The sequence below is a fragment of the Apus apus genome, chromosome 1, assembly GCF_020740795.1.
Source record: "Apus apus isolate bApuApu2 chromosome 1, bApuApu2.pri.cur, whole genome shotgun sequence".
NCBI classification, from domain to species: domain Eukaryota; kingdom Metazoa; phylum Chordata; class Aves; order Apodiformes; family Apodidae; genus Apus; species Apus apus.
In genome coordinates this window covers 98,912,584-98,930,562 of record NC_067282.1, presented here as the reverse complement: position 1 = coordinate 98,930,562, position 17,979 = coordinate 98,912,584, and the positions used below count along the sequence as shown (strand labels likewise).

At 41.7% G+C, this 17,979-nt stretch overlaps 1 protein-coding gene across 1 annotated transcript; it reads right to left on the bottom strand.

The window, feature by feature from the left end:
* Nucleotides 1–7,092: 7,092 nt before the first annotated feature.
* On the bottom strand, nt 7,093–17,036 carry FAM3B (FAM3 metabolism regulating signaling molecule B). The gene is made up of 8 exons (XM_051627711.1): nt 16,963–17,036; nt 13,388–13,531; nt 12,479–12,602; nt 11,725–11,783; nt 10,117–10,167; nt 8,871–8,958; nt 8,034–8,166; nt 7,093–7,226 (listed from the first exon to the last, which is right to left on the bottom strand). Exons 1-8 carry the CDS (start codon nt 16,979–16,981, stop codon nt 7,137–7,139), a joined length of 708 nt encoding a protein of 235 aa, XP_051483671.1. The 5' UTR covers nt 16,982–17,036; the 3' UTR covers nt 7,093–7,136.
* Nucleotides 17,037–17,979: the final 943 nt, after the last annotated feature.

Sequence of the window (17,979 nt, the reverse complement as noted above, 5' to 3'; positions counted from 1 at the left end):
GTTAAGATGTCTTCTGCATTCAAACTTCAACTTCTGATCTCCCAATTTTCCTACAATTTGTCTGTGTTTGTGCCTTCTGCTTTAAGGAGTTAAGACCCCAACATTACATGCAATAGATCTTCATCTGTGCATATACGTCTTGTCTGCCATCCCGTCCCGTTCGCAACAGGCACCAAGCTACAACACAGGAAGTTCCACCTCAACATGAGGAAAAACTTGTTTACTGTGAGGGTGACAGAGCACTGGAACAGGCTGCCCAGAGAGGTTGTAGTCTCCTTCTCTGGAGACTTTCAAGACCTGTCTGCTTTCCTGTCCCAGGTGTGGGCAGGCTGCAGGATACCTTAACTCTTCACCTCCCAGTCTTCAGAAACTTCTTTCACTTTTACAGAACCCAGGTGTTTAGAAAGGCGTGGAGCATCTCTGTGTTTGCCAAACTGTATTTTCAGTCACCAAATTAATTAATATTGACCAGCCAATGGCTCATAATGGCACATGTTCAAAAAGTGACCTACAGATGAAAAATCACCTGCAGGTCCCCCAAACTACCTTCTCCAATTAAACATGCATGCTCAGAGCTTTCAGAAAGAATTTGGGCAATGCTAGGTTGCTCAGTGCTGATTTACAAATTACTGTCACTTTATCACGCCCTGAATTTTAACCCTCAGTCCCTCAGTTTTAAAGTACATACCAACCCTATGCTGAAGAAGTAATGAAGATAGACTACAACTATTTCATTTTATGGAAGTTTAAAAGGTTCTTGTAAATGACTGCTACAAATAACTGGAAACTCTGTTAAAACAATGGGATAACAGATGGGAAAGTGGTTTTCTGTAAAGTGTTGCAGAGTAGAAGACCATTTACAGGAAGCAATTACAAAAACATCCCCAGGCATCCAAGATCCTTTAAAAGGGTTGCTGAGGTGGAAAACCATTTTCAGTTGTGGATTTTTTTGCTCTAATAAAAATCTACATTACAATCCTAACGCAAGGTTTTCCTATACATATCTAATATGCACATTGCATTTGGCTCCTTCATCCTGGCTCAAACCAGGACAGTTCCTGCAGCCCAGACTTTTACCAAGACTGCTGGGTAAAGTGGTCCAAACAATGCTTTCAGGAGCAGGTGGGAGCCTGTTCCATGTGAAGACATGCGTATGCTCAGTCTGGGCACTTGCTGAGAGGTCCTTGCCTGCTAGGACGTACTAGCCACTGGTCTAACTATCACTGCTACATGTCCTGATGAACTGCACCAACCTAATTTTTTTTGTGTGGTGCATGGCTTTTATCAACCCCCAGCATCAGCATGGCACAACCTTACCAAGCTCAGAGGAGTTATTTCCTGATGCTCATCAGTACTCATGAGATCTGAAGCAGGTTGGGTACTGGATTGCTGGTAGAAAGTTTGTATTTGAAGGGGAGAATCTACATTTTCTATGCTGCTGACAATTGCCCCTGCAAAGAAAGAGGACAACAACAACTAAACAACAAACAAACAAAACAAAAAAAAACCTGAACAAAAAACCCCAAAACACAAAAACAACCAGCAGAGAAGCGAAATAAAAACTTCAAAGTCTCAGGAAATTAGGAATTTCTGTCGCTCAACCATTATTAAAATGACTCATCTTAATCCCCTGAAGTCTAGTCATCACACAGTATTTCACTTGCAGCTAAGAAGAGATCAGAGATATGACACTCATTTATTACTTCCCACCAGGCACTATGTGCAAGGAAAATCATCAGCTTCTCTTTGCTCTTCTGAGTGGACTGCAGTCAGTGGCAGTTTTGCGTTAAGCGCAGACTGCCTATGAAAGGGCATCTTTCACTGAAGAACTTTCCCTTTCTTGTATTTTTCTTTTAAATATAGTGGAAACTTCCCACTTTGAGGTAGATAACAATACACAAAGAACCTAAAGAAAGTTACCACTGAGAAACTGGAAATGTTACCTACCATTTCCTACCATTGCCATCAAATTGGGCTGCTAGGGATCTAGGGATTTTTAAGAGACATGTCAAGAGCCTGAAATGCTTTTCATTCTCTTAAATGGAAAAATAAAAAAGGGCTTCTGTCCCACTCCTTTGTTCTTTACGGGATTAGTTGTGTCATGCTCATGCTGGAGGGAAAAGTGGGACTCATGATAGTTTCTATCTAAATGGTTTCTATCTAAAATGTCTACCTAAGTGGTCAGGGGATATGAGGGACCTACTCAAACACTCCTTGTAAGAAACATGGATTGGTAGGCTGGTGCTGGTGGTAATATTTGAAATCTGCTACTGGCAAAGCACAGAAAAGGAAGGTCTGACACTAGAGGCCAAGCTGCTGGCAAGTGAAAGGCAGTGTGACCAGTAACCACAGAGAAGTAGAGAACTTCAAGCAGATGCAGAGGATCTGGAAAGACACTGCTGCCACCTGCTGCTGTGCCATTTTGCTTTTAAATATATAAACCCAAGCCCTGAGTAATGCTACTGTCTAAAGCTCATGTTTTCCCATTGGATTTGCCTAGCTTGGTTGGGAAAAGATTAATTGTTCTGCAGGTTTTAACCTCATTTCATGGTGGTGATCCTGCATGTTATTCTAACCACCCAGAAGTATTTCACAAGGCATGGTGCAGACCACACCATCTACCTGTGCTGAAGGCCACAGCACCCACTTGGCCCAGGAGAGCGCAGCAAATCACTTCTTACCCGCTGCTTATGATTGACAGTGTCATCTGGCATGGACAATGTTGACCTCCACTGCTGGAGTTTGCCTGTGGTGTAGAGCACAGGACAGACAACTTAAGGATCGGGATAAGAGATCCTACATCCTATGGCCTCGTCCCCAGATAAAATTAAATGTTTAATTTTCTGGTATTGCGATTATTTTAAAATCCAATTCTATTTCATGTTTTCCCGTATTAATTTTTTTGAATTATGGTTCCATGAAAAAGTTTTAAACTCCTCCTTAGAAGACAGTTGGTTTAAAAGTGTTCATTTTCTGTGCAAGGTCAAAATCCCACTTTCAAACCAACAATCTGTAAGATAGCTTCTATTCTGAAACGAGATTGAAAAAGCGACACCTTTTTTTGCTCAAGTGGCCACTTTTCCGTAATTTCTTGAGGTCAGAGAGTTATCAAAGTACTTGAGGCTTCCCTGCCTACCAGATTTAAACACTATGGCATGATACCTACTCAGCACTGCAGATTATTAACACTCTTGTCTAGACAACTCAGCTGCATTTCTGAAAAAGCGAAACCACCACAGAGTTCAAGAATGTTTTGCCAGGATTTATGCTGTGAAAGGTTCTTGGTAGTTTGGTCTGTGATTCAGATTATCGGTATGCATCTTGTACTGTTGACTTGTACTGTTTGTAATGAACAGAGAACTTGAAAGGGCCATGAAGAACAGAGTAAATGTAAAGAATGTAAAGAATGGAGTACTTGAAGAGAATGGAGTAATTGGAGTACTTGCACATTTCATGGTAACAGCTGCACAGAAGCTGATGTGAAATTTAATTGTAACTGATGTAAGATAAATTGTGGCCTAGAGCAGAAGGCAAGGGCTGTCAGACTGCACAGAGTTTGAGGACTGTTTCAGAAGATTGCCAACTGTTGGTACTGTAATTATGTTATTTTTATAACTCAGGCATGTTAACAAAGGGTGATTGCAGTGTAAAGGAATAAATGTTCTGCCAGTAACATGAACACTGCCGGAATAAATCATTGGTGACATGAAGCTGTACAGTTAAGAAAATGAACATACACCAGCCATATGTTTAGGCATTGATCTAGATAACAGGAATGCTAAGTACAATTTGTTAGGTCACTTTATCGAAAGCACAGGACAACTTTGATAGCACTGTAACATCTATATATAAGTGTTTTTTATATATATATATATATATATATATATATATATATATATATACACATATACATACACATACATATATGTATATAAAAAATAGAATCATAGAATACTTTGGGTTGGAAGGGACCTTAAAGATCATCTAGTTCCAACCCCCTGCCGTGGCCAGGGACACCTCCCGCTAGACCAAGCTGCTGAAAGCCCCATCCAACCTGGCCTTGAACACTTCCAGGGAGGGGGCAGCCACAACTTCTCTGGGCAACTTGTGTCAGTGCCTCAGCACCCTCATAGTTAATAATTTCTTCCTGTTGTCTAATCTAAATCTGTTCTCTTCCAGTTTAAGGCCATTACCCCTTTTCCGATTGCCACAGGCCCTGCTAAAAAGCATGTCTGCCAGTTTTTTCTTATAAGCCCCCTTGAAGTACTGGAAGGCTGCTATAAGGTGTCCCCGGAGCCTTCTCTTCTCCATGCTGAACCAACCCAACTCTCTCAGCCTGTCTTCATAGGAGGAGTGCTCCAGCCCTCGGATCATCTTTGTGGCCCTCCTCTGGACTCACGCCAACAGCTCCATCTCCTTCATGTGTTGGGGGCTCTAGAACTGGACAGAGTACTCTAGGTGGGGGTCTCATGAGAGCAGAGGGGTAGAATCACCTCCCTTGACCTGCTGGCCACGCTTATTTTGATGCAGCCCAGAACATGGTTGGCTTTCTGGGCTCCAAGTGCCCATTACCAGCTCACGTTGAGCTTCTCATCAACCAGCACTGCCAAGTCCTGTAACACTAACAATAATGCTGTAACATCCCTTGGAAGCACACACAAGGCACCTGGAATCCACTGCTTCAAACCTCCCAAGGAATAAGCACTGAAGTATCTTCACAGAAGCTGTGTCCCACCACAGGCTCAAACGGAAGGCAGACGCTTGTGGTAACTCTCCTCTCATACTAAAACACGTGTAAGGAACAGCAGCAGATGCATCGAAGTTTTCTTAGCTGTGAAGTGGCCTGCAGCTGCTAGTGAACCTTGGGTCTTTTCACAACCCAGGTAGGGCAACGCAGGGAGATTCAGATCGGACCCCCTTGCTTTCTAACCTCCTCTCTGAGAGGAGCCCAGTTGTGGCTGGATCCAACCTTTGTCTCAGAGCTGGCCCTTCTAGGGAGTGACTAAAATGTCATGGTCTGAGGAAATGCTTGACTGTCCGATACCCCTCGATCTGATTAAGGTGATAACAGAAAATCACCTGTCCTGGATCCAGCATTGGGCCAGCCAACAGGGGAGAGCTGGTGTCAGTGAAGTCCCCAAAGCCCACCATTGCAGCCCCCTGCTTCATAGGCCTAGATCCCGTGTTTCACCAGGATAAGCAAGAGTATTTGAGTCATAAGCCTGAGCAGCTAGAGTGGACGTCTGCCCCCTCAATCACTGTCCTTATCTCATCCACTCTACATGCAGGTTGCAGGCCATATACAGGCCATCAGCACTGTCTCCATCCTCTCAGGAAGGCCTTTTGGGACGTCAATGAGAGGGATTACAATGGGGTTTCGACACCCAATTCTAGCAAGTATGGGTCCCGAGGGCTGGTCCCTCACAGTCTTCCATCCAAACCCCTTTTTCAAGAATGAGGCCAAGTTCAGCACGTGTTACAACAGTTCACATGCACTTACTATTAGTTGTGTAAAATACCACAGCAAAGCCTCTGACCTACATGATTTGTAGGCTGAACAAGCAACAACCCCCCCAAAAAAAAACAACAAACAACAAACAAAAGAAGAAGGACTTAGATGTGAAAAATCTTGAGACAGCTATTTAAGTACTCAATTTGTAACCACCTCATCAGTAGCAAGGTGATAAGGAGCAGCCATTGTGATAGTCAAATTAATTTAACTGCTTTCTTTGGCAGTGTCCTTGGCTACTGAGCAGTTCACAAACTGGTAGCAGGAAACAAGAGCTTGAGGGACTCGTGGGGGACATGACACCAAACAGCTGCTGGGAACACAGCACTGACTATAAGCAGGTAGTAGCAGAGGCAACAAGGGTAGAGATTTGGAGCACGGCTGGGAGGGCTTCAACCAGGCAACACAGAACACAAGAGCAGACTGAACCTGGCTGTTTGCAGCCACCCTCTCAGGTCACCACTTCTGATTTTCTCCTGCCCAAAGTCTAGAGTGTGGGACACTCCTAAGTAGCTGCATAGAGTGCTAGGACTCATTAGAAGCACAGCATGTTAAGAAAGTTGCTGCTAAACAAACATTTTAATGTTGAGAACAACGTAAAGAAAGATTAAAATATGCCAGGTAGGTTCAGTCTCAGGATGAGAAATTTGATGAGGACAGTCTTCAGATACGTAATAGACTGGGATAAAAAGAATAGTGATGAGTTATTCTTCAAGTAATTGGCTTGGTCCTCTAAGGTTAATTCGGTATGTTTGGGGAATTACTAGAATAACAGTGAAATGCTACAGGAAGCAACTTAAGCTGTGGAATCTGCCACATGGGAGGCTTTTGAACAACAAGGGGGCCAAACATGAGTTAAGAAAGGTCCAGACAGACTTGATGTGCTTCAGAAAAAGGGAAATTGAATAAAGGGCTTTAACAGTTTCCTTACATGAAATGTGTTTGATTCTACAGTTAACATGAATAATGCTTAAGCTTCCATGAAGTCCCTACACTTATTTAATAAGTTAAACTTATAGGATGAAAAAAATAATTCAAACATACCATGTCAATTTACAGCTTAAATTTGATAAAATAATTCGAGTAACTTGATCTTTATGTGTTAACATTGCTATTCCACGTTGTCAACATCACCAAAATCAGCTCAACAAATATAACTGCTATTTCCATACTTTTTCTGGAGAGAACTGAAGTTATTTAGTAAACATCAAAATAATTTGCTTTATTCCTAGTGATTTGATATTACAATTTAGATGAAGTTCTATTTTGTATTAGTCTTTAAAAGGAACCAAAAGAAAACAGACACTAAAAACAAATAAACAAACAAAACCAAAACCCTAAAATTAGTAATGACAGTGTGTGATGTCTTTCAAAAATCCTAGTATTTTATGAATGACTTCCTGAACAGTGTAATTCCAAACCAGAGCATTTTATTTCCACTTGTCATCAAAATACCTATTTATTTTCACTTATAGTAAAAACTCACAGAGGAAAGAGAGGTTAAAAACTGTGCATATGACTTCCTTTACAATTACTGCCCAGATGCTTATTGGGTTCTGTAGTCTATTTACTAGAGTCATAGATATAAAAATATAGAATCATCTTTATTAATGAGGTATGCATTTGTTTAAATCAGATTTCTTGGGATACAGCCTTCTATTTGGATTTCAGCTGGCCAGCCACCGTATCTGTTCTTCTTCATATCAGAGTGATTTATCTGTTAAAAAACAAAAAAACCCCAACAATATTTGGTTCACCTTTTACAAACTAGTTTGTCAAACCTCATACAACACAAGCAGGTAATGGACAGAACTGGGCAGCTAAGTAGCACGTTGCAGTACTTGCCTGACACAATGAGTGAAGATTCTACTAGTCATAGTCTACACTAAATTGAATATCTTTTTCCTGCAGAAGCTCTGCAATATGAAGAAGAGTGCACCAATATTCTGGGAATATAACTGGGAATATAACTACGGAAGTTTCACATGCCTTTGGAGGAAGTCAGTATCATCAAAGGAACTGACTTCTGTACTGAGTCTCTTTCATACAAATGAGCACTACTGGGCTTACAGAAAGCAGATACAAGAAGACCACCGATGTAAAAAGAAATTGGACAAGTTATTCAGAAAAGTTTTGTGATGCAAACATTGATGTATTTGCATAGCCAATGTGAGACAGCCCAATTTGCATATAAAAAGTCTTTATGAAGTCCTTGGAATTTGTCCTTCCAAAAGAAAATGTGAGTCTCTATACTGCATGTCAGTTGGACATTTCAAAACTGACACTTTCTAGAATCACTTGTCACCTCTGAAATCCCTCTATAGATGGTTTAGTGATGGTGTGGTAGAAGTCAGCACATGGCCCAGATCCAAAGTAAGGAATGATAATGCCTTGGAGAACTTGCTTGGTATGACTGAGGCTTCCTGACCAGATTACAGTAATTATAGCTAACCCATGATATCTGGGCCTGAAAGCTACACCCGATATACAAACAAACACAAAGTGAAAATAAAATGAACCTGACCTTTTCTTTTTGGATATCATCTGGAAGCTTGAAGCCTTTGGCAGCTATAAAAGCCCAGCTTGACCTGAACTTCATATTCTGTATTTCTTTACTTCCCAGCTCTTCTACTAATTTTTTGGCATCATCTTTCAACCTGAAAAAATTAAATGCAAGAAACTGTTAAAAATTCCGGAGGTGAAAAATTTTGAAAAACAAAATAGCCGATTCATGCTTTACATCAATAGGTCAGCAGAACCAACAAGAAGTTCTAAGAGATGTCTTAGTAGCATGCTATTAAACTCACAGAACAAAATGCTTTTTCTTCCTCCTTTCTACATTCCTAGTATTAATACGACCTGTTTGTAACTGCATAGCAGAAAGAAAAAAATATCTAAAATACTATTTGACATTTTAACCCTTCTTAAATAAGGACAAAGGCATCATGGTTTGTCAACCAAATGAGTAAGTCTTTCCCTGTATAATTATCATATAATGAAATCAAATAAAAAGGATGTGAAGAATCAGGTTAAGATATAAGAAGGAATGTGAACTAGATACATTATAATTGGAGTTGTGGATACCTTCTTAATAGAAGGTGTGACCCAGAGCAGTACCGTTCATGAGGACAACTGGTCCTTCTAAACAAACACAACACTATCTATCCCTCTTTGGAAGCATCAACATACATGATATGGGCAAGCACTGAATGGACATGGAACCAAAAACTTTTAAGCAAGAAATAAGAGAACAACCGTGACTGTCAAGTGAAATTTACCACTCCTTTACACCCCTATGCAACAGTGATTTTCAAGCTATTCACTGCTCTTTTCCTCAGCCTGACATAAATAACTTGCTTACCGGGTGCTTCCATCGTCATGAGTCACCATCAAAAGCAGAGACCCTTCTGGTGCATTTTTAATGAAAGTCACCATCTCTTCTGAATGGTCTGTTGAATCAGTCACACAAGAGATTGTTACTTAGACTCATATCATACTCCACATACTTTCAACTTGTTTTCATTGTTTAACCTTGTCTATTCAAAATGAGACCTAATTAGGCAATTTTTCTGCTTACAGGAAGAAGGTCTAATCCTGAAAGGTGCAGAAAGCTGCTAGCTGATCTGTATTTCTCAGTAGTAAACAAATATACTTCTGAACTTCTGCAAAAGCCTTTTATGCCCGAGGTAAGTATACAGATGGTTTCTTATGTTTACCTCACACATGCAAGCAAAGCATGGAATAGCCCAAGAGGAGTAATTTCCGCTCAGTGAGCTTCCTACTACCGTGCTAACTTCAGAGCCAAGTTACACACCCCACTGTACATCCACTTTCATGACTAGGCAGACTATTTGCAGCACTAAGCTATTTACTGGTTCTGCTATTGCCAAAAATACACAAGACACTTGTTGCCATATAAAAAATTTTAACAGGCACCCTGGAGACTTTACAGTCTACATACCATATATAAAATTGTAGCCCCTGGTTAGTCTCAATGGGATTTCTATTCATGCATGTAAGGTCACAAGCATTTTTACATGGTCAGAGAAGCAGCTTTCAGTGCCTCATAGTATTTTTTGTCCTTAATAATGGTAAGGAAACTGTCACTGTTCAAAGTTTGGAAAAAGTGTTAAAAGCTCTTCTTAAAGTACATCACCTTTCTAGCTACACGAAAGGATGTTAAAGGGCAGATCAGCATATTCCCTATGATGATTTTACAACTAAAATAGAACAAAATATGTCAGGAATGGCATTTTGCTGAGTAAAGTATATTGATGTGGTACCTGTTTAAGTGCTATTCCTACCAGACTGAAATAACGGGGAAATAAATAAATAAATAAATGACAATCTAACAATAAAAAAAAAAAGGAACAAAACAATTAAAAAAAAAAAAGACAATTATCTCAACCAACAGGAGAAATTCAGCTTTTCTGGAAAAATTTGTCATCAGATCTGACCAGAGCAAACAGCTGCTTGTTTCTAGTGAATCCCCTTTGATAATACAATCATAGTAATTTGAAAGAGCAGGATAATTATATAAATGTAAGTAAGTCTTGCCTTAATGTTGAAACACTAACAAAAAAGCTCTATCACACTCTTTTGCCTACCTCCTCTCCACATGTCAAAATATTTTGTCGATGTAGCTTTCCCTGTTTTATCTGTAATTAAAAAAAAGTTGTGTAAATGTAAGTGAAAATCATTAAATTCAACCAGGATGTAGAGCATTTTCAGCTAAAGCTAGGTATCTCTAATTTTGTGTATCATTGTGCTTCTGAGTTTTCTTATGTTTACGTTTTTAGATTGGAAGGCATATGGAGTAGCATACATTTAAGATTTGGGAAGAGTATTTTGCTTCACATAGTCTCTGTATGTGACTAAAACATTTGTATTAGTTTGTTTTTTAAAGAGGGAACTCAGTTTACTGTGTATTTCCATGTTTTTATATATACATATACTATACTAGTCATAACCAAAAAGAGGAAAATTGGTTAAGCCTAAGACTCTTGGAATGAGCTTAATACTATTCTGCACAGTGTTTCAGATGTGCAAGCTTTCACAGCATTTGAATCTCAGTGGACAGAAACTCAACACTTATTACCATATCAGAAACTGGGCATGCAAACAATTCCAAAACATTTTGGTCAATATCCATAATTATTTAAGCTGCTGTTTAGATGGCTATCTACAAGACATGTACAAATTTCTAAATCCATGGCAAGTTAATTGATTTTTGTTATCCAAGACACATAGCCCTGCTACTTGAGAGGGTCTTTTCCATTTAGAGGGTGTCAGCTCATTTCTAGTGAGAAGATCCGGCAGTTCCTGACTAATTCTGGCTTATCTTTGATCCACATATGGTAAAATCATGAAGGCAAATTATTCTAAACATAGCATTTTAAATGGCAGGTTTATCACGCTGATGAAGGGAAAAGGGGGCAAAAAACTATCAGTGATAAAACAGAGTTCCAGAACTGGGCTGCCTTCTGAGCAGAGATCACAAAAAAATGAAAAGGCTGTCATGAGAACTGCAGAAATCCACAAAATTCTTTCTCTCTCCCTCTGTATTGTTAGCTTGGGCTTAATAGTTCTGTCTTCCTTCTTACCAGTGACCATATTCCTTCAGAGCAGAAAGAGTTATCATTATGGAATAAAAGTGTGATGCCATAAGAAACTTATTGAGCACAGTCATTAGCTTGACTGACCTAATTAGAAAATGTAGAAATGTAGAAAATGTAGAAAATGTAATGTAGAAAATACATCTCACTACAAATTGGTTGGAGACAATGGACAGTTTTGCCTGCAGATGTACAGAAAGTGTAGCTAAAATGAATGTTTGTTTGTATGATGCAGGAAATGGCTGTTTAAAAATGTGTAATATTATCACGGATTGAACCTGAAAGTGGAGTCTTACTGCTGGAGGTCATGGATATTTTGCCATGTTACATAAGAAGCAATTATTTTAGCTAACAAAATACACATAATACTGCTTCTATGAACACATTTTCTATTTTCTTATACTGATTATGAATACGTTTATTTTGTTTATCCAAAAGGCTTTTTCTCTCAAACACAGATTTGTTTTTATTACATTTAAAATGAATCAAGTTTGCCATTTTTCCCTTTCATCTACTAAGAAAACCCACAAATCAAACTCACATCCCCCCAAGAACCTCTGTAAACTATTGCAGTACATTGACTTTTTTTCTCTTACTTACAATTCACAATGGCTATGTTTATACCTCTTCCAACATTACCTTTCTCTTCACTTATAAGCCTGGAATGGAAAGAAATATAGTATCAGAAGAATGCATCCACCCAGAAGCTCTAATCCAAAGTTATGTTTACCAATGCTAAAGCACCTTCTGATGTTCATGTTTTCTTCTGTTATTTAACTCAAGACTTTGTAGGAAACAATCTATGGCTTCAAAATCTTGCACATTACATCAGTCAGTTTCCTTCAACAATCCACAATGAGTCTTTCGAAATGAGCCTGATAAAAAAAGTACTTTGTACAAATGCAGCCAGAAAGATAAGGTAGAAAAAAACAAAACCACAAGATAAAATGTGGTTTTGTGGCAATATCCTGTTTGGACTATATTTACATAAAGGACCATTGCAAGGTTTTGAAGTCACTGTACCAGTCCAGTTTGAAAAGCCCTAAAAGAACCTGACTCCAAGAAGGTGTTGACCATTCAACACACTGTAAACTGGCTATCTCAAACCTTGAAGATGTAAAATCGTACCTGAAACTATATGTAGAGTAATAAAGAAAATAACCTGAGATTAGGTATTTAAAAAGAGGGGGAGGGAGAGGAGAAAGAGTTAAATACTGTCAGATATATTCTGAAGTTCATCACCAGAATATGAGCCCCCTGACAGGAGCTTACTTGCTGCTACAGGACCAAAATGAAACATCCTTCTTCACATTACAAAGAACTTGCTTAGATTCAAAGCTAAACTGGTACTCACATCTCATCCTCAAAACAAATTTTAGCCAGCTTTAATTTGCCACCACCACTAAGAATCCGATAGGCATAGTTCCCAGGTAAGCAGGGAGACCAGTGATCACACTTCTGCCTTTTTGGGACTGGGGCTACAACAACAAAGTTGAGAAAATATTTTTTTGTATGCTGCATAAAAAGTTTCTACATGGAAAGCATCACTTAATGTCAACATGCTAAACTCAGACATGCATAAATAACTCAATCCCGACAGTCTTCCAGTATTATGGCAACAGTATCACAGATTTGCCCAGTCTTTAATTTATCACTGACTTTTGAACAGCTGCTGGGCTCAAGAGCTAGTTCATCTAGGGAAAATGCCCCATATAGTATGATCTGGTTAGAATCTAGAGTAATTATTTCAGGTAACAGGAAGCAAGAGCTACAGGGATGAAGGATTCCTGCAAAAAGTTTGAAGTTTGTAGTTATCATTCTCATTTCAAGCCTTTTTCACATGATAACATAGTCACAGCCTGAGAAAAATTTACACGTTAAGCCACCCAGTCAGATTAGAGGGAAAAAATAATCAGAATTTAATCACAAAGTTTGGTTAGTGATTCAACACTTTACTATAACTGTAAAATACATGTGATAGAACCTGCAGCTTTGTGCCAGCAAACAAATAATGTGTACTTACACTACTATTAAATGAATTATAGTTGCATACTGGCAAATAGAGGCTGACATTGTGTTTCTTCAAAGATAGTGTCTAAGGAATAGTTCAGACTCACAGTAATTAATTAACTTTACACAGCCAACTTCATACTTACAATAGCACATACCAAATAATTTATTAGCTAACAAGCCATTTGTAAACTACCATGTAAATACACAACATTAGATATAGTACAAGGAAAAAAAAAATACAACTACATACCCCTCAGCACTGGTTTCTTTCCAAAGTCTCGAAGATTAGCAATAGAAGTTGTTATTGTCTCGTTGGGTATAAGATAAGCAAATATGTATCCCAAGTACCAAGCAGCCAATGCTGTTAACAGCAGCCCTGCTAATTTCACAAAATCTGCCAAGAGAAAAAAAAATAAATAGAAAACTACAGAGACATAAAAATGTTTTCATAGCAACCCACAAAATCTTGTATTTTCTCTGGCATTGCTACACAAACCAGCTATTTTATTTCTGATATACTGTGTTAACTACAGCCTTCAGAGATGCAGCAGTAGAGCATTTGTTGCATTCCTGTATCTGACAACCCCTTTTGTTTCTAAAATTGATCTTCAAGCAGAAAACTCCCCCCAAGACTTCCCTCAATCCACATTCATAATGCCCCTAAGAAACATGAGGTTCAACTGTATTACAGAATCACAGAATCACCAAGGCTGGAAAAGACCTTTAAGATCCTCAAGTCCAGCCTATGACCTAACACTACTACATTAGCTAGACCATGGCACTAAGTGCCACATCCGGCCTTTCCTTGAGCACATCCAGGGATGGTGCCTCCACCACTTCCCTGGGAAGTCCATTCCCATGTCTAATCACTCTCTGTGTGAGGAAGCGCTTCCTAATATCCAACCTAAAACTCCCCATCACACTATGGAAACAACAGGATTGACAAACTTCCTGACTATGAAGAAATACAAATAAATTCCATACTGGATATCAGCTCTTCGTCCTCATCAGAAATGCTAACATGCATTCCTGATCTAGAAGAAATGCACTACTAATTTATGATGCTAAACACGGGATATCACACTGATGTTTTGATGTCACGAGATACTGCCTGACCTGTAAAGAAACATGTCCTTGAACATAGTGGTCCATTAACCTGAAAACAAGTATTTTTTTTTTGCTCATAGTTCTTAAAATCAACTTTTGAAGGAACAAGTGTTCAAAAATATCCAACACATTCACTCTGTCAACTTGCTAGAAAAATGCTGTGTGTTATCTAGTTTAAATCTTCCTTACAACAGTTTACACTCAGGAAGACACTCCCTTCCTTCTTGGAATTGCCTTTTATAAATGTAAAGATTTCTGCCTTACCCTTTCTCTAGAATGAGACCAACTTGTTCAATTGTTTTCAAATCCTGTTTTGCAGGTCCAATGTCTTTTCTGTGAATACTGCCCAACCGGTCTGCATCTTTTACTGCTGAACAGACACACTAGTTCAACACTCACATTCTGCTCAGGTTCTGCTCCTGCTTATTTGTGACAGGAGGAAGTCTGACGTTTTGTCTGAAGAGCAGACTTCATTAACGCAAGTTCCATTTCTAATCCACCATACAAAACAGATATTATCCTGTAAAGTTTTTACCTGTTCAGCTACTCCCTGTCCTGTATTTCTGCATGCGGTTATTCCTGCATTCTGCCTAGCTTTAAAAACAAAAAGCCTTACCAAACACTGTAGAAAATGCAGGCTGGTAAAACTAACACTGAGCAGTTCTATCACTTGAATTGCCCTTTCTTTGTAATAGCAACAGAAGCGGCAAGTGGCCCTCTCTGACTCAGTCAACAACTGAAGCACCGCTGTGCTCCAGTCCTTGAACCTCAGTGAGGAAGAATGCAGGTAATTATGAACATTGGAGGTTCTTCTGTAAATATCCCGTTTCTCATTTCCTGCATCAGCAAAAAAGGAAAAGAAAAACAGAGAGGACAGTAAACCATTTTAAGATAGCGATCTGAGCTCTTAAAATGTTCAGTGTCATTGTACTAAGTAGCCAGAAGTATGTGCACTTGTGTGACTGTAAGGAAGGTACTCTGAGAAACTTACCATATTTTTACCAAAAGATTGAGAATGAAAAATAATGAATCTTCAGAGATGTAACAAACTTCCGCATTATTACCTCAGTCTAGAAGAAATCTACCTCATTCTACCCCTAATGGAGGTGCAAACCTGCACTAAAAATAAAACTCAAAATTATTCCAATATTTAATTCATGCAGGGAATGTGAACACTAAGTTCACACACATGAAAAAGGAAGCTGCAGGAATAATGTTGAATGAAACTTACTTTTTCTCTTTTGAATATATAAAACCATCAGATTTATACACAAAAATTTTTAAATGTGACCAAGTGACAAGTTTCAAAGACAAAACCCAGGAAAAATTAAGTGAAGACTAGATGTTTATTTAAAGATTTCCATGATTAGTTTTTCAGAGTGTGTGTGTGTGCATTGTAATGATATATGAGACCATCAGTCAGGTTTTGTTTTGCTTTTACTTTCTGTTGTTGGCTGACCAGGTTTATTTTTACAATTTTGTTCTGTTTTTCACCAAAACTGTGGAGCAACCCTATAGCAAAGCAGGCTCAACAGCACAACATTTTGCCAAGGTAGAAGAGAAACTACAGAACACATAATTTCTGTTATTATGTTCCATATTTTACTTAAACCACAAGCTTCTTCCAACAGTCCTAAAATATGCCTTTCAAGGTTGAAGGGAACACATTTACCAACTCTCCCGCTCAGTTTGCACTTAGTTCTCAAAACTGTCAGAAAACTTTTTCACTGTCAACCCTCTTCTGCTTTTGCTTCCTCGGATTCAGAAGGCACCGGGGGACCACACGGATGCTACCTGCAGGGTCCGCCCTGATCGCTTAGATTTACTGAGCTTACATATCCTGCGTACGTACACTCTTTTACTTGAATTCCTGCAAACACACGCGTAAAACCCTAGCCGAAAGCAGCTAAGCCAGAAGCTCAAGGCAAACTGAAGAGAGTTAAACAGAGCTCAAGATCTGATGTCCACAGCAGCTAAGAGCCATCAGATGCAAAGCCAGCTCGACCCTAAGAGAAGCCAGACTGCCCTGCCGCCGATTTTGGAGGCTGTGGCTCCTCGTCCCGCGACGGGGCTGAGCGCCCAGGCCGAGGGCCTTGCTGGGCTCACCGGACGGGCGGCAGAGCCCTCCCTGCCCCGCTCCGCGGCCGCCACGGGCGGGTCCCGGGCCAGGGCTGCGCTGCCGTGCCCGGGTGCGGGGCGGGGGAGAGGGCAGAGGGGAGCGGGGAAGAGGCGCGGCGGGGCAGGCAGGCCGCCAAGCAGACCATCAGCAGTCCCATCTCCCCAACACTTCCCCGTTCCCTTTCTCCCTCAGGTGCCCGCCTGCTCCTCGGCAGCAACTAAAAGCACGCTCCTGTTTTTAAAAGTTTGGGTGTTTGGTTGGCATCTCGTCGTGCTTAGCTTACTCAAAATCGTCCCGCTGCCACACCTCGCGGATACATCTCCAGCTGCGCGCAGCAGGGCATGAACGGGGGGGGGGGGGCAAGAATCATCTCCTTCAACGACTCCACCTTGAACTACTCCCAACTCGCCAAGCCGGGGGCCGACCTGCTTTTGCAGGTGCCGGCCAAGGGTCAGGCCGCCAGGCCGGGCTCTGGGCCCCCTCCCGCCGCTTCCCGGAGGCGACGGGGCTGTGGGCTCGCCCGGGCTGCGGGGCGGGCACCGGCGCCCTCCCTGCTGCTCGTCCTCACTCGCCCCCTTTGCCCCGGGGCTGCTACTCACATTTCTGTTTCAGCCACATCGTTCAGAAGGCGGGCAGGCTGCCCGCCCCTCCTCGCTCCTCTCCTCCTCCTCCTCCCGGAACACCCTTCGCCCCGTCCCGAAGCCACCGGCAGGGCACGGGAAAGGGAGCGGCCGCCTGCCGGCGCCGCGCCGCCCCAAGCGCCGGGGCACGGCGGGGCAACGCCGGCCGAGCGCCCCGCAGCCCCGCAGCCCCGCAGCCCGCCGGCCTGGCCGCCGAGGGCCGCCCGAGCAGGCTGCTGCCGCCCTGTCGCCGCCAGTGCCCGCCGGGAGCCGCGGGGCACCTGGGGGGGAGCGGAGATGGGGGCGGGGGACGGCGTCTTCTTCGCCTTCCCGGCCGCTTTGCCCCGTGGGGGTGTCGGGGAGGGCCGGGGGGCTGCGGGGACTGCGGTGTTATCTCCTGGGGAAGGCGGAGAGGGCACGGCGCCCTGCGGGCTGCAGCTGCTCTGCAGCAGGAGGAGAGGGCAGGCAGGATTCGGGGAAGGATCCATCCACCAGGCCCTTCGAGGCAAGGAGACACAACCCTAGAAGCCACCTGGAAACTCACGCATAGGAGGCAGTGATCAGTAAAAAAGGAAGGCTGAACAGTTCATCCAGTAGCTTGTTCAAAAAACTGTTTTCCTCCCAAATCTCGGAAGTGATTTTCAAAGTCTGTTGAATCCAACCCAAATAGCAAACAGCGAACCAAGAAGTGCTCTTTCCTGGTGATGGCCAAGGTCTGCCTCGTGGTTCAGCTGCCGAGGCAGCGGGGCAGGGTCCCACTGGAGCCCCCTCCTCCTTCCTCCACCCACCACCACACTGCCGGGGTGATACAAACCCTTACCATGGCCACCAGCCCACTGGGCCGAGCCCTTGGTTCATCTTTCCTTGCAGTGGACCCCGACGGCGCTGTGACCCCTGCGTCTCACGCCCTGGATGTTTCCTTCCTGGCAGGATAACTCTCTCAGTCCTGGGTTTTCCATCATCCCGTCAAAAAAACTGGCACTGATTACACTCAGG